Source organism: Rutilus rutilus (genome assembly GCF_951802725.1).
Source record: "Rutilus rutilus genome assembly, chromosome: 19".
NCBI lineage: Eukaryota > Metazoa > Chordata > Actinopteri > Cypriniformes > Leuciscidae > Rutilus > Rutilus rutilus.
Window position 1 is genome coordinate 33,419,018 of NC_140232.1, and position 13,435 is coordinate 33,432,452.

Consider the following 13,435-nt stretch of genomic DNA (forward strand, 5'->3'; position numbering starts at 1 on the left):
TATTGTCAAAAGTTAAAGAAACAAAATCCTCCACAAAGTCTTCCAAGGCCTGTAAAAGGAGCCATTCGAGTTCCTACATAAATAGGAGAAACTGTGTTTTCTGTACATTTTGGCGTTTGCACTCGATGCATGCAATGCTTTCGTTCAATTTAGGGTCAGTTGAACAAATATAATGTTGACACAAAAAAAAAAAATCAAATCAAGTTTGTTGCAATCTATTCGCTTTTTAAGCAACCAAATGTAAAAAATAAAACGCACAAGTTGAAGATAAACTGAAAAGAAGTTTCACTTCAAGCACAAAAATGCTCTTTTTAAAGTAAAACGTACATGACATTTTAATGGAAGCTTGTTTCCGCCACAGAATTAAACATTTAAAAAGATAATTGTGACTTTGTCTCAGAATTGCATGTTTACAATCTCACAATTCTGACCTTAATTATTATTATTATGACTTTATAACACACAATTGGGAGATATAAAGGCAGAATGGCGTGATATAAACATGCAATTCTGAGAAAAAGTCAGAATTGCGAGTTAATTTCTCGCAATTGCGAGTTTAATGTCACAATTCTGATTTTATAACACGTAATTGCGACTTTAAATCACGCAATTCTGATGTAAAGTCGCAATTACCTTCTTTTTTATTATTATTCTGTGGCGTAAAACAAGCTTCCATACATTTTAGATTTCGGCCACTTCTTTAAAATGCACGTTAAAGTCCTAATTTCACCTCATGATATCCCTGAAACGTCCACACACACACACACACATAAGCACAAACTCTTTGAGGCACAGTGCTGTACAATAATTTACAGTCTATTCCAGACCAGGACCGGTCACTCATCTCTCATCTCTACGGTGCGTCCTCAGGCTTCGTTGGCGGCACGTTTCCCGCTCCGTCTCCTGCGGTCTCTGCTGTGTTCGTGCTGCTGGTGTTCTGGAGAAACTTCCTCAGGTCCTTCAGAGCGGGTCTGAACATCTGAATGAGCGCCAGCAGAGCGGCCTGCGTGCCCTCCAGAGCCTGGGCTTGTCTCTCCTGAGCGCAGGCTTGGGCCTCCTGCGAGCGCCGGATCATCTGGAGCAGGTCGTTCTGGTCCTCCAGGTGCTGGGCGATCTCACGCACGTGCAGGTTTGTGACGCGGTGCTCCTGCAGGAGTCTGGCCGAGTTGAGGGCGATCCGGCTCTTCAGTTCCTGAGGTTTGGCGGAGCATTCGGCCTGCGCCGCCAGCATCTCCACCGGCGCCTCTGCGCTGACCGTCACCGGCGTCTCGGTGGTGCAATACTCCACCATGCCCTCCTCCAGCGTGTGGTACGTCGTCTCGTCCGCTGGGGCGAAAACACACACATCTCAGTCAATATCAACTAGGGGTCACAAATTATCGTGTCACAATATACCGCAATACAAAAATGCAATCTTCCGTTTCATATCAACCTTAATATTAAAAACAGAAAATTGTCTTAGATGAAGATCATGCGTAAAACTAAAGCCATACCTTCAAGAGTTTTAATCTCGCACGCTCCTGCGGCCGCTGGCTGAATGCCTGTGAAAAGACGATCACATTTATACAGCATCCAATGCATTTGCAATATATAACATTTTATTACTAAAATCATGGTGAAAAAACTAACAAAATTTTGACAGAATATTATACTACATTCAGAATATATACAGTGCAATGCAGTGTATACACCCATGCTAAAGTTGACTAAAAAGAGGAATAAAAAATCATCTTTTGGAAATTGAACTTAATGCCTTAATTAAAAAAATTAGGAAAAATCTAACCTTTAAGGACACCAATTTTCTTTGTGAATGAATAATGTATCGTAAATAAATAAATGTTCTTCCTTAAAATACATGGTGCATAAGTTTGGACACCCCTATGTTAAATTCCCATAGAGGCAGGCAGATTTTTATTTTTAAGTATTTTAAAAAAAAAAAATTTAGGATACTATGCATCCTGATAAAGTTCCCTTGGCCTTTGGAATTAAAATAGCCCCACATTATCACATAGCCTTCACCATACCTAGAGATTGGCATGGTTTTATTTCAGTTAGCCTAATAGCTAGTTTTTGATTTGCATTGAGAGATGATCTTATGGAAAGTACCCCATGCCAATCTCTAGGTATGATGAAGGCTATGTGATAATGTGGGGCTATTTTAATTCCAAAGGCCAAGGGAACTTTATCAGGATGCATAGTATCCTAAATTTTTTTTAAAAAAAATACTTAAAAATAAAAATCTGCCTGCCTCTATGGGAATTTAACATAGGGGTGTCCAAACTTATGCACCATGTATTTTAAGGAAGAACATTTATTTATTTACGATACATTATTCATTCACAAAGAAATATGTATATGTTAAATTTAGATTTTCAGTCCACTATTGTTTTATATAGAATTGTTCTATAGTCTACAATGCAATGACATTAGAAGAAAATTAATTACACTAATTAATTAGGCTACTTAGTAATGAGTAAAAGCTGCAAATGAGTCCATATATATAATTAGATAGATCTTAATTAGCTGTCATTTTAATATTAAAACAACCTTTCAGGAAAAATCAAGTGTGGAACTACAGTGGGTACGGAAAGTATTCACACCCCCGGTAAATATGATCAAAAATGGCTGTAAAAAATAAATCTTTCATTCAATTTTTTTTATCTTTTATTCAAAAAATTGGCAAAAATCGAACCTTTCATTGAAGTAAAAGAATTCAAATTTGGGGGGAAAATCACATTATGAAATAAATGTTTTTTTCCAAAACACGCTGGCCACAATTATTCATACCCCTCGAATTTTTTATGAGTAAAATATCTCTGAAGTATATTCCCATTAATATTTACCTTTTTTTAGCACACCAGGGGGACTAGGAACATGAAACTGTCCAGCTATGACTTCTTGTTTCACGGGAGTTTAAATATGAGGAAACACAAAGGCCAAATTCCCTTGCTCAATGAGTAAAACCACAGAATATAGTTCTGATGTGCAGCAAAAGATTGTTGAGCTTCACAAAATAGAAAGTGGCTGTAAGAAAATATCTAAAGAATTGAAAATCCCCATTTTGACCATCAGGGCAATAATTAAGAAGTTATAATCAACTAAAGATGTGACGAATCTGCCAGGAAGAGGACGTGTGTCTATATTGTATTAATGTACGGTGAGGATGAAAGTTTGAGTGGCCAAAGACTCTTCAAGGATCACAGATGGAGAATTGCAGAGATTAGTTGAGTCTTGGGGGTCAGAAAGCCTATAAAAAAAACAAAAATGATCAAACAACCCCTACATCACCACATGTTGTTTGGGAGGGTTTCAAGAAAAATGCTCCTCGCTCCTCCAGAAACAAACTCAGTGGTCAGACACGACTGGATCTTCAAACGGCACAGGGTTCTGTGGTCAGATGAAACTAAACAAAGAGCTTTTTGGCAGCAAACACACTAGATGGGTTTGGTGCACACAAGGATAAAAAGTACCCCATGTGTACAATTTAATATACCACTGGATCTTATATGTTGTGGGCCTATTTTTCTGCTGGAGGTCCTGGACTTCTTGTTCAGATACACGGCATCGTGGTCCGGATTCTATCAAATATCAACGGATAAAAAAATCCAAACCGGGCGGCTTCTGCTAGAAATCTTATAATGGGCCGTGGTTGGATCTTCCATCAGGACAACGATCCAAAACAAACATCAAAATCAACACAAAAATGTGTTTCGGAGCACAAAGAGCATCTGCCATGAGCGTCCCAGTCCCCTGACCTGATGAGTGGAGTGAACTGAAGAGAAGCAGCACCAACATGGATCTGGGAATCTGAAGGATCTGGAGAGATTCTGTATGGAGGAATGATCTCTGATCTCTTGTCAGGTGTTCTCTAAACTCATCAGGCATTATAAGAGAAGACTCAGAGCTGGTATCTTGGCAAAAGGAGATTGCAAAAAGGTATTTAATAAAAGGGTACCAATAATTGTGGCCAACGTGTTTTGGAGACAAACATTTATTTCATAATGTGATTTTCCCCCCCAATTTGAATTCTTTTACTTCAATGAAAGGTTAGAATTTTGCCAATTTTTTGAATGAAAGATTTATTTTTTACAGCCATTTTTGATCATATTTACCGGGGGTATGAATACTTTCCGTACCCACTGTATCTATAGTTAAAATCTATTTTTACCTGTAGTTCATGGCATAAAGTGTTTTACCAGGGTGAAAATAACAGAAGTAAATGGCTCTTTGCAATTCTACGCAATGAAAGTTTATGTGTGTGTGTGTATATATATATATATATATATATATTTCATTACTTATTGACATTATTTACATTTTAACATTATATGTTACATTTTGATGTTTAATCCACTATTGTTTTATATAGAATTGTTCTATAGTCTATAATGCAATGACATCAGAAGTAACTGTATTTACAGAAAAATTAATTACTTAGTAATGAATAACACCCAAGACTGGGGTCCATATTTAATAAGATAGATCTTAATTAGATCTCGTTTTCATATTAAAACAACCTTTCAGGGGGAAAAACGAATACAAAATCATTGCTTAATGTACTGTGATTGATCAAGTGGGGAAGTATCTATAGCTCAAATATATTTGTACCTATAGGTCATGGCTTAAAGTGTTTTTACCAGGGTGAAAATAAGGGAAGCAAAGTAAGTAAGTGGCTGTTTGCGATTCTACGCACTGTAAGGTTTACGCAACGGTAACGCTAGTGTCTTACTCTGCGTGAGCGTTACGGTGGCCGAGGAGCTGATGGGCACCGCGATCTCGGCCGCCGGGAGGCTGATGATGGTCGCTTCTCCCAGTAGATTACAGATTCGCTGCTGCATGGAGGTCAGGATCACGGGCACGGAGGTGCAGTCGCCCGTACCCTCCATGGCCGCCCGTGCTTGGGCCACTTTTCTCCGCACCTCCGTCTTCAGATCGGACCATTTCTTCTTGACCTCGGCGAGCTCGCGCTGGCAGGTGCTGACGGCGTTCACGCGTTTCAGAATCTCCACCCACGCGTTGTTCTTAGCGATGTGCGTGACGCCCGCGTTAAAGTGGTTCACCAAAACGTGTTTTTGCTTTTCCATCTCCTCCACGATGATCTCCACCTCCCTTTCGGAGAAATTCGTTTTTCTCCTTTTGGCCTGAGATGCCATAATGTTTTTAAATTGGACGCAGGGGGGGGGGGGTTATAAAATTGCGTAGAATACGCAAAAATAGTAAGTTTTTCTCCCGGACACAATTGCGCAGCGTAATGGCTTCTTGAATCGACTTCTCCTCCAACAACAACGTATGCGGCCCCAAATGGCTGAAGTCCCGCCCCTTCGTCGCTTCTTACAATTCCCATTGGTTTAGATTCGCTAGTGACAATGACGATCTTTCTTTCCATTTGTGGAAACTGTGATCAATCAGACCTTACGTTTGCGTGGCTAGACTTATTGTCAGCCAGAAGAGGGAGCTATTTAATAACATACTGTATTGTGTACATGCAGAATAAAATGTAGAAAGTGTGACTCAGTTTAGGAGTGTAATTAGAAAACCGTGTTCTGATTTGTATCAATATAACATTGTAAAACAGGGTATATGAGAGCATGGCTAAAAAAAAAATTAAGTTGATGACTTATTATTTTACGCTGCTTCTTTAAAGCTGAATAAACAAACAAGCAGTTTCACATTGGGTAGCCTAATTCCTGGGATTCAGAGACTTTTGTGTCCCCAATATGATCTTACTGCCTTTAAATGTTGAACAATATCGATTTTAGTCATAATTAACACAATCTGAACTCTAAACGTAAAAAAAATAATGAAACATTTCACCGCATTTTGAACCACCACATATCATAATTGTCCCCAGGCCTGCATAACCCATTTTCATAATAAATACAACACTGGCTATACATGATTTCTTTTTGTTTTTGGCTTGTCCCTCAATTCATTGTTCACCCTGTTATTTTTGACTACTTCCCCTTTAAATGAAAATTGGACAAATTAAATGACATATCATAAAGCAGTCATCCCTTCTTTAGAGGGAAAACAACTCTGGCAAGTGAGAGATATTTTAACTGTTACCAATTTTATCTTTCAAATTTGATGTGTCAACCTTAGTACGTCCACCCTGTTGAGGGAAATATGAAAAAAGTTAGCAGGAAATTTATTATATAAAACTTCTGGCTTCTTGTTGCTTAGAGACGGTGCATTGGCTGATTTTAGATCAGAATGTCCACCCTGTTAGATTATTTCATGTTTAAAGTTGAAGAAGTGCATTTAAAGTTCACTGGCAATGTTTTAAATATTGTTTCCCATCTAAATCCAGTTCCAGTTGTACGTGAGCGATAGGAAACCATCCGTCCATCCCATGGTTATACCACTTTTCCAACCAGTTAATATTTTGTCCACCCTGTTAAGCAGGATTTTTTTCACAACAATTTTATAAAATCAGCAAAAGAAACATATACTAAAAATTCAGTGGCAATGAAAATGTACTATAGAATATCAATAATGTAGTATACTTTAAAATGCCATTTTTTGATCTTCCATTTCATTTATTTTGTTTAATTTGTTTAATCATTTTTCAACAGATGCTTTTTTAGTGCAAAAATACCAGTCCATCCATTACATCCAGATGTCAGGTGAATTATGAGGCCTTGTTTTCAGATGCTGTGCTTTCATTCCACCAATGAGCAGAAGTTTCTGGACTGTACCTGTATAGGTCGGTCGGCAAGGAAACCAAAAGTGTCCCATAATAAACAGCGGCCCTTACATCCTCTCAGACTGCTGGCAAAACAAAGTCTAAAAATAGTTTTAAGAACACTGACAGGATTTTCCAGCATTGTCAAGCTTGTGTGAATATGTCCACATCATGTCTATAAAGACTTGACCTGTGGCGTTTCTAAGCAGTTATTGTGGAAGTGTGCAAACTTATAAAGCAATTTTTACAGAACAGGGCTTTTGTAGTTTGTGTAAACAATGAATCTCATAAAAATGGGCTATGTCTTTGACATTGGCTTCCTAGAAATAATGGACTGAAATAGATCAAGCAGGACCGTTCTGAGAATTCAAATTTATATATCTTTGTAAAACTGAATTCTTAGAATAAAGTCACCTATTAAAATGAAACGAGAGGCGCTTCCTCACCGCAGCAAACACACAAGCAGCCCTTCATCGTGATCACACTATAATGTAATGGATCACTGTGATATTTTGCTGTTCTGCTGCTAAAGATGTGTTGACAACATCCAAGAACATTGTAAGGATTCTTTCTGAAGAGTGAATTATCCACTCATTTGAATTCAGTTACATTGTAAATCATTCCGTATTGTTTCCTTTCAAAACTAAACTGTTCGGAATTCTAAATCGTTTCAAACTGACACATTGTATCAGAGGTTGCCCTCCTCGCGTTCTGACTGGAAGTTAAACCTTACTTCATGTTTTTTTGTTCTCATTTGCTGATTTCTAAGAATTTGGCTCTTGTTCGCAGACATTTGGGAGCAAAACTGAGGTCAGACATGCAAATGAAGTTCCTTGAATAGTGTAATCTGTCATAATCTCATTAGTACAGCAGTGGAAATGTGTTTTTCTTTTTTTCTTTTCCTTTTTTTACATTATTGGTTGAGTTACTTGTACACTGTAACATTTTGAAAATGTGCTTGTAGAATGACCTGAAAGATCATTGTTGGTTACACTGATGAAAGAACATGATGTCTTTCAGCACATGAACATCTTCAGGAACTGCAACCTTTACAGTGTTCTTCAGCTGTATAGTGTTGGCCAACAGGAATGCTGAACACATGACAGACTGTGTGAGTGATTGTGATGCTCTTAACTCATCTTTTTATAGTCTTTCACTACGGTATTCACGGATCTTGGCAGGACTTTGTGTTTTGTTCTTACGGTCAGGCTAAACTCTGAATGCAAAACTTCAGTGAGCAAGAAAGTCCAAGGCTCACATGCAGCCAGTCATTTAATACAGGCTTTATGCTTTCTGATGTAAAATCTGAATTGCATGTGTGTGTTTTTTCATGGCAATACATCAACATGACAATGTCAACATTGTCAAAACTACAATGTTGGGGTTTTTCTTGTGTGTGTGTGTTGCTACCTGCTACTTCTAAATGTAAAACACAGTTTAAAGGCTTGTTTTCAACATCGACAATAATCAGAAATGTTTCTTGAGCATCAAATCCTCATATTAGAGTGATTTCTGAAGGATCATGTGACACTGAGACTGGAGTAATAATCACAGGATCACAGGAATAAATGACACTTTACTATATATTGACAGTTCTTTAAAATTGTAATGATATTTCATGTATTCACTGTATTTTTGATCAAATAAATGCAGCCTTGGTGAGCAGAAGAGACTTCTTTCAAAAGCATTAAAATATCTTGACCTTTGAATGGTTAAGTTGTGAAAATGTGTTGTTGTCTTTTATAGAAAATCCTTTATTCTGCTCAGTAAAGCCGATCTGTGATATCAGGAACTCAACCGCAGCATTTCTTCACACAAACTGCACTTTTCTCCTGTTTCTGTTGATAAGAGCGTTTGAGACTCTCAGCAGAATCTCTGTTGATCCCGTTATTGAGAGACAAGCAGTGACTGAAGCAGGTAATAGCACGTAACACACATCTTGTTTGTCATCTGTCAACCTGACCTCCAGGTAAAGTTTATCGGATGCACTTCAGGGATCAGCTCTCAGACGTAATCCAGAACCAGATCAAAACAAACACAGCACTCTCAGTCCTGGAACTTGACCTTTGTACTGTGGTTAATAATGTACACCTTTAATTGCTCTTTGAGTTTGAATGTATGGAGCTCTTTATGAATGAGCCGTTTATCTTCATGCAAAGGATGTATCTGTATGTGACATATAAACAGATAAACGGTTAGAACTGGCCTTATCGGGCCAGTTGTTCAAAGGTAAGCTGATCGGATTTTGGTCTATCGGATTGGATCAAATCTTGAAAATGGGTTGTTCAAAAGGGAAAGAAGGAATCTGAAATCAGGTTAGATCACGGAATCCAATCCTAGTTTTAATCTGGATCAAACCTTCAGTTTGTGTTGTTCAAAACTTGTCAGTAGGATTTGGATAACTTTGATCCAAAAAAACAGGATCATTCTGATCCCAACAGGGGGTAGGATTTCAGGGTGGATTCCAGGAAGAAAATGTAGCAAAACTTTAAAATTGGTCAAATAATACATTTGTATCATTTAGTGTATATTGTGTAACCATTTTAACAGTGATAAAGTAGATAAAGTAGTCAGGCTACCAATTAAGCTATTCAGTATAGTAAAGTAAAGTAAAAATAAAATAAAATAAAAATGATCCCCCAATCAGATTTCAATAACAAACAAAAATTATATATTCCATTTTTCTGTCATTCATCACAGTATATTATTTTCAAAGAAACAATCATCAGAGATGAAGAAGAACCCTGAACATTCTTTATTTTGCTAACTATTGGACATTTAGCCTTTTTTTTTTTTTTAAAGACGGTTTCAAAATATCCACAATATATTTGTTAATGCATATATGTGTGTTTTATTTGTTGTGGCTCAGATGAGGGGTCATAAAAGAAATTATGAATGGAAGTGGATGTTTATGTTATTTTTGTGTTTTGTCTCAAAATAAGAAACCCTTAGTGACCCCATGTTTGCTCTTCTACCTGTTCTTTTAGCTATGTAGCTGGTAGCCCACATTGTGATATGTTGTCCCATTTAGAGCACTGGTAATCCGGATTTGGTCACCTTGAAAACTGTGTATCTGGATCAGGGTGATCCAGTCCAATGTTGCTTTGAAAAAAAAACGGCATAAAAGTAAGACGGATTACCTGATCCTGAATAAGAAAAAATGGGATTTCCAAATACGGATAATTTTGATCCAGATTAAATGTTTTGAATAACTGGCCCATCACGATTGGCCAGTCCATTGATCAGAAAGTTTACCTGAAAAACAAACTTTGTTTCATAATTTGTGTTCAGAACAGCATTATGACCCAAGAGGTGTAAAGTATACTGTATTTCATTATTATACTTCATTATTATACTTTGTATTTGTACTTAGAAACAGAGTATTTGTCCATTTATAAATTACACCTTAAAAGCCAATATTTCACTGACGATCATGACTTATTAAATATATTTTTCTTACTGAGCTGACATCAAATCAAGCCAAATTATAGTCAAATGAAGCTTATTTAACACTAATAATGAACTCATGTAAAATGTAACTTGTCAATATGGTCATTTATGCATTGAACATGTTACTTTTAAAATACTTAAGTATAAATAAATATGGACACTTTTTACTTTCAGAACATTTTCAATTAGACGCCGCGTCCATATTTAAGAATACGTTTTAGTACTTAACAGAATAAGACAAAATACACTGTGATTTTTCAAAGTTGTGAATAAAACAAAGATTATTGGAGAACGTTTTCCAAGAAAATATTTCAGTCTGTCTACTTCTTAATTTCATGTTTAATTGTGCTATACCTGCATTATCTTTGTAATTATTTGTGAGAATTAATAGTAATTTTTGAGTGAAAACTGTTTCAAAGTAAATCCAATAGTTTTCAGTGCAGATAAAAAGAGAAAAATTCCAGAGAAACCGTGTAAACCTGAAATAAATACGTTTAGTTCACTCAAATATTACTGAAAGTTTAAAGTAAAAAAGTTAAGTGAACTAAATGATTCTTTAAAGATGAACATAAGTGCAGCACATTTATAGTTCCCAGCATGCTTAGCGTCAAACATAAGGAGGATTCATTATGAAAAGAAGTGTTATTGTGTGTGTTTTTGCACAAGATGAATATGGGGATAGATGTGTTAGAGTTTAATCTTCTGTTGTGTTAGGATTTATAGGGTTTCTCTTGCAGTATTGTGTTGAACAGTAGAGCCTGGTTAGATTGAGGATGGACTGCAAAATCATATATGAATAATTTTTCTGCCAGTAAAATCAGCACATGCAAGATTAGTGTGTTATAGCTAATTTTAAAAGAATTGAGTTAATGTGACATCTATGCAATCAAATATATGAGGTATAGCTTAGTCAACATTTCAATTAAAATCAGTAGCAATTAACATGTCTGTAAAGTTACAGAGTTTGTTAAAGTCCGCCTGTAGTCAGTAATTTTATCCGTTAAAACTCATCTTTGATCTTTTGATTTTTCCTTGAAAAAAATGTATTATGCATTAAAATATCTTGTCTGTAACTCGACACCCTTGCCTCATTTAGTATGCGCGGTTCTATGAATATGCAAATGAGCCCCACCTCCACTCACTCACTCAGCTCAGAGATCCACTGGTTGACGATCACACGTTGATCTGATTGGTTACAAGGTAGTTTGTGACGTCAGAAACACCAGCGATTTCAAAGCGTGTTTTTGAGACTGTCTTTGGTTCACTGCAGTTTTAAGGAGGAAATACTCAGCAATGGTGTCGACTTATGAACTTACATGCTTTGTCTTAAAGAGGATTAAAAACACCACATAGACACATAAACAACATTAAAAGCTGGATTTACACCACAGGGGGACTTAAATTTAGTCAACTGATTGCCTCAAATTTTTGAGTTCTGCCAACTTATCATGGTTTGCAGTGAATCTGAAACTTTATTAGCTTCATCACTCTCTGGGACTATAAAGGTCTTGAATGAATGAAAACATCAAGAGCAGTTGTCTTTCTCTCAACCCTGCTTGACGAAATAAGAGCTCTGTACTGACTCCCAAAGCCCGCGTCTATCCCCCTGCGTGTGACTTATGGCTAAAATTAGTTTTTAGAGAGCACAGGAGTCAAATTCAGTCATAAGGCCAGCCTGATGCGACGCTGCATACAGTACATGAGTGCACTATCAAGATCCACTGGATTGTGTTACAAAGATACTCAACTCTTCTGATGCATGTTCAGATATGACCTGTTTTGGTTGGAGAGTAAAGGAAATAAAATACCCATATACCAAATAAAACATGCGCAAATCAATGCAAGCTCACGAATTACTTCATATGCAGTGTTGCACGTGACACATTACAAGTAACACAAGTTATGTAATCAGATTACTTCAGGTAACTATGCATTACTTTTAAATTTACGACAAAATATCTGAGGTACTTTTTCAAATAAGTCATTTTGTTGCCACTTAAATTGACTGACAACTCCTCCATGTTGAGAGATATTGTGAGTAAATTCAGAGGTGTTGTGTGTGAATATGATGGTTATAGTTGTAGACTAATGTAAGCATACTTTTACTCCTCTCACTTGCACAAAAACAGATTCAGTGTTCCTCAAAATGAATAAAAACATTGATATGAACACTAGTTAATATTTCGCAAACCTGCAACAAAAAAAATGTTAAATCTAAATATAGGCTAGGCTACTTTATGCATTTAATCTCACTTTATTACTCAATGTCTTTGCTGCAGACCTTCGATGATCCAATTCAATCATACTAATAAACAAAAAAGACTTTTAAAAGATAAACATCACATTTGTGTTTCTTTTTTTTTATTTGTTGAATTTTCTTCTCCTTTGTCCTGCGATCCAGTTTATTTGAGCAGCGCCTTCTTTACAGACGTTTATTTTCATTTCCTTCAGTCCGAGGCTTATTCATTTCAAGCCCAGCCCAGGTGAGAAAAAGTAACGCAAAAGTAACCCAACACATTACTTTCCCTAAAAAATGACACAATTAGTTTCTTTTTTAGGGAGTAACGCAATATTGTAACACATTACTTTTAAAAGTAACTTTCCCCGACACTGATCATATGACATTGCACTTATATGGAAGCTTGCCTCCGCCACTGTATAATTTTATTTTATTTTTTATTACTTATTTTTAGTTTATTTCTTGCAATGCCGAATTTATATCCTGCGATTTGGGATTGTGAGATATACACTCGCAATTCTGAGATATGAACTCGCAGATGCGAGAAAAAAGCTTCTATACTTGTGGCATAATAGTGCAAATACAGACATGCATTACATAACTGGCCTATTCGAATTGCCATATGAAAGAAGAATTATAAGTTCTATTTTTAGTTAAAAGATTTATAGGTAAAACCTCTGGCATTTGAAGACGTCTAACAACCGATCTTTTTATACACCAGGCTTTTCCCCCGTAACACCCCCTCTGTAGGTTACAGATGGTTTATAGGTTGGTGTCCCCCTCACAGATAGTGATAAATCTCTGTGGAGTGAGTTTTGGCACGGACACGTATGTCCTCCACCAGACTCTGACGTATCCTGCAACCGGAGACTGTCTCAGCTTTGCTGCAGGATTACAGAGTTGCCGTTTATATTTGGGCCTGTTAACGATAATTACTGCTACTAACCAAGAAAATACCCTATTCTGACCTGCTAACTCTAATTATGTTTGGCTTCAGTAATTTTTTTCTATATGCACAGGGCTAATTCTATAATCACAAACATATGCAAATGCACATTAAA

At 36.7% G+C, this 13,435-nt stretch overlaps 1 protein-coding gene across 1 annotated transcript in view; it reads right to left on the bottom strand.

Annotated features, from left to right (window-relative positions):
• naif1 (nuclear apoptosis inducing factor 1) overlaps window positions 1-5,282 on the bottom strand; it is a 5,327-nt gene extending 45 nt beyond the window's left edge. The window contains exons 1-3 of the mRNA XM_084389603.1: window positions 4,730-5,282; window positions 1,494-1,541; window positions 1-1,326 (exon numbers count right to left, since the gene is read on the bottom strand). The exon at window positions 1-1,326 is cut by the window's left edge and continues 45 nt beyond it. Of these exons, the coding sequence (XP_084245729.1) occupies window positions 854-1,326; window positions 1,494-1,541; window positions 4,730-5,153 (945 nt within the window). The 5' untranslated portion in view covers window positions 5,154-5,282 and the 3' untranslated portion in view covers window positions 1-853. The remainder of the gene's footprint in view (window positions 1,327-1,493; window positions 1,542-4,729) is intronic.
• Window positions 5,283-13,435: the final 8,153 nt, after the last annotated feature.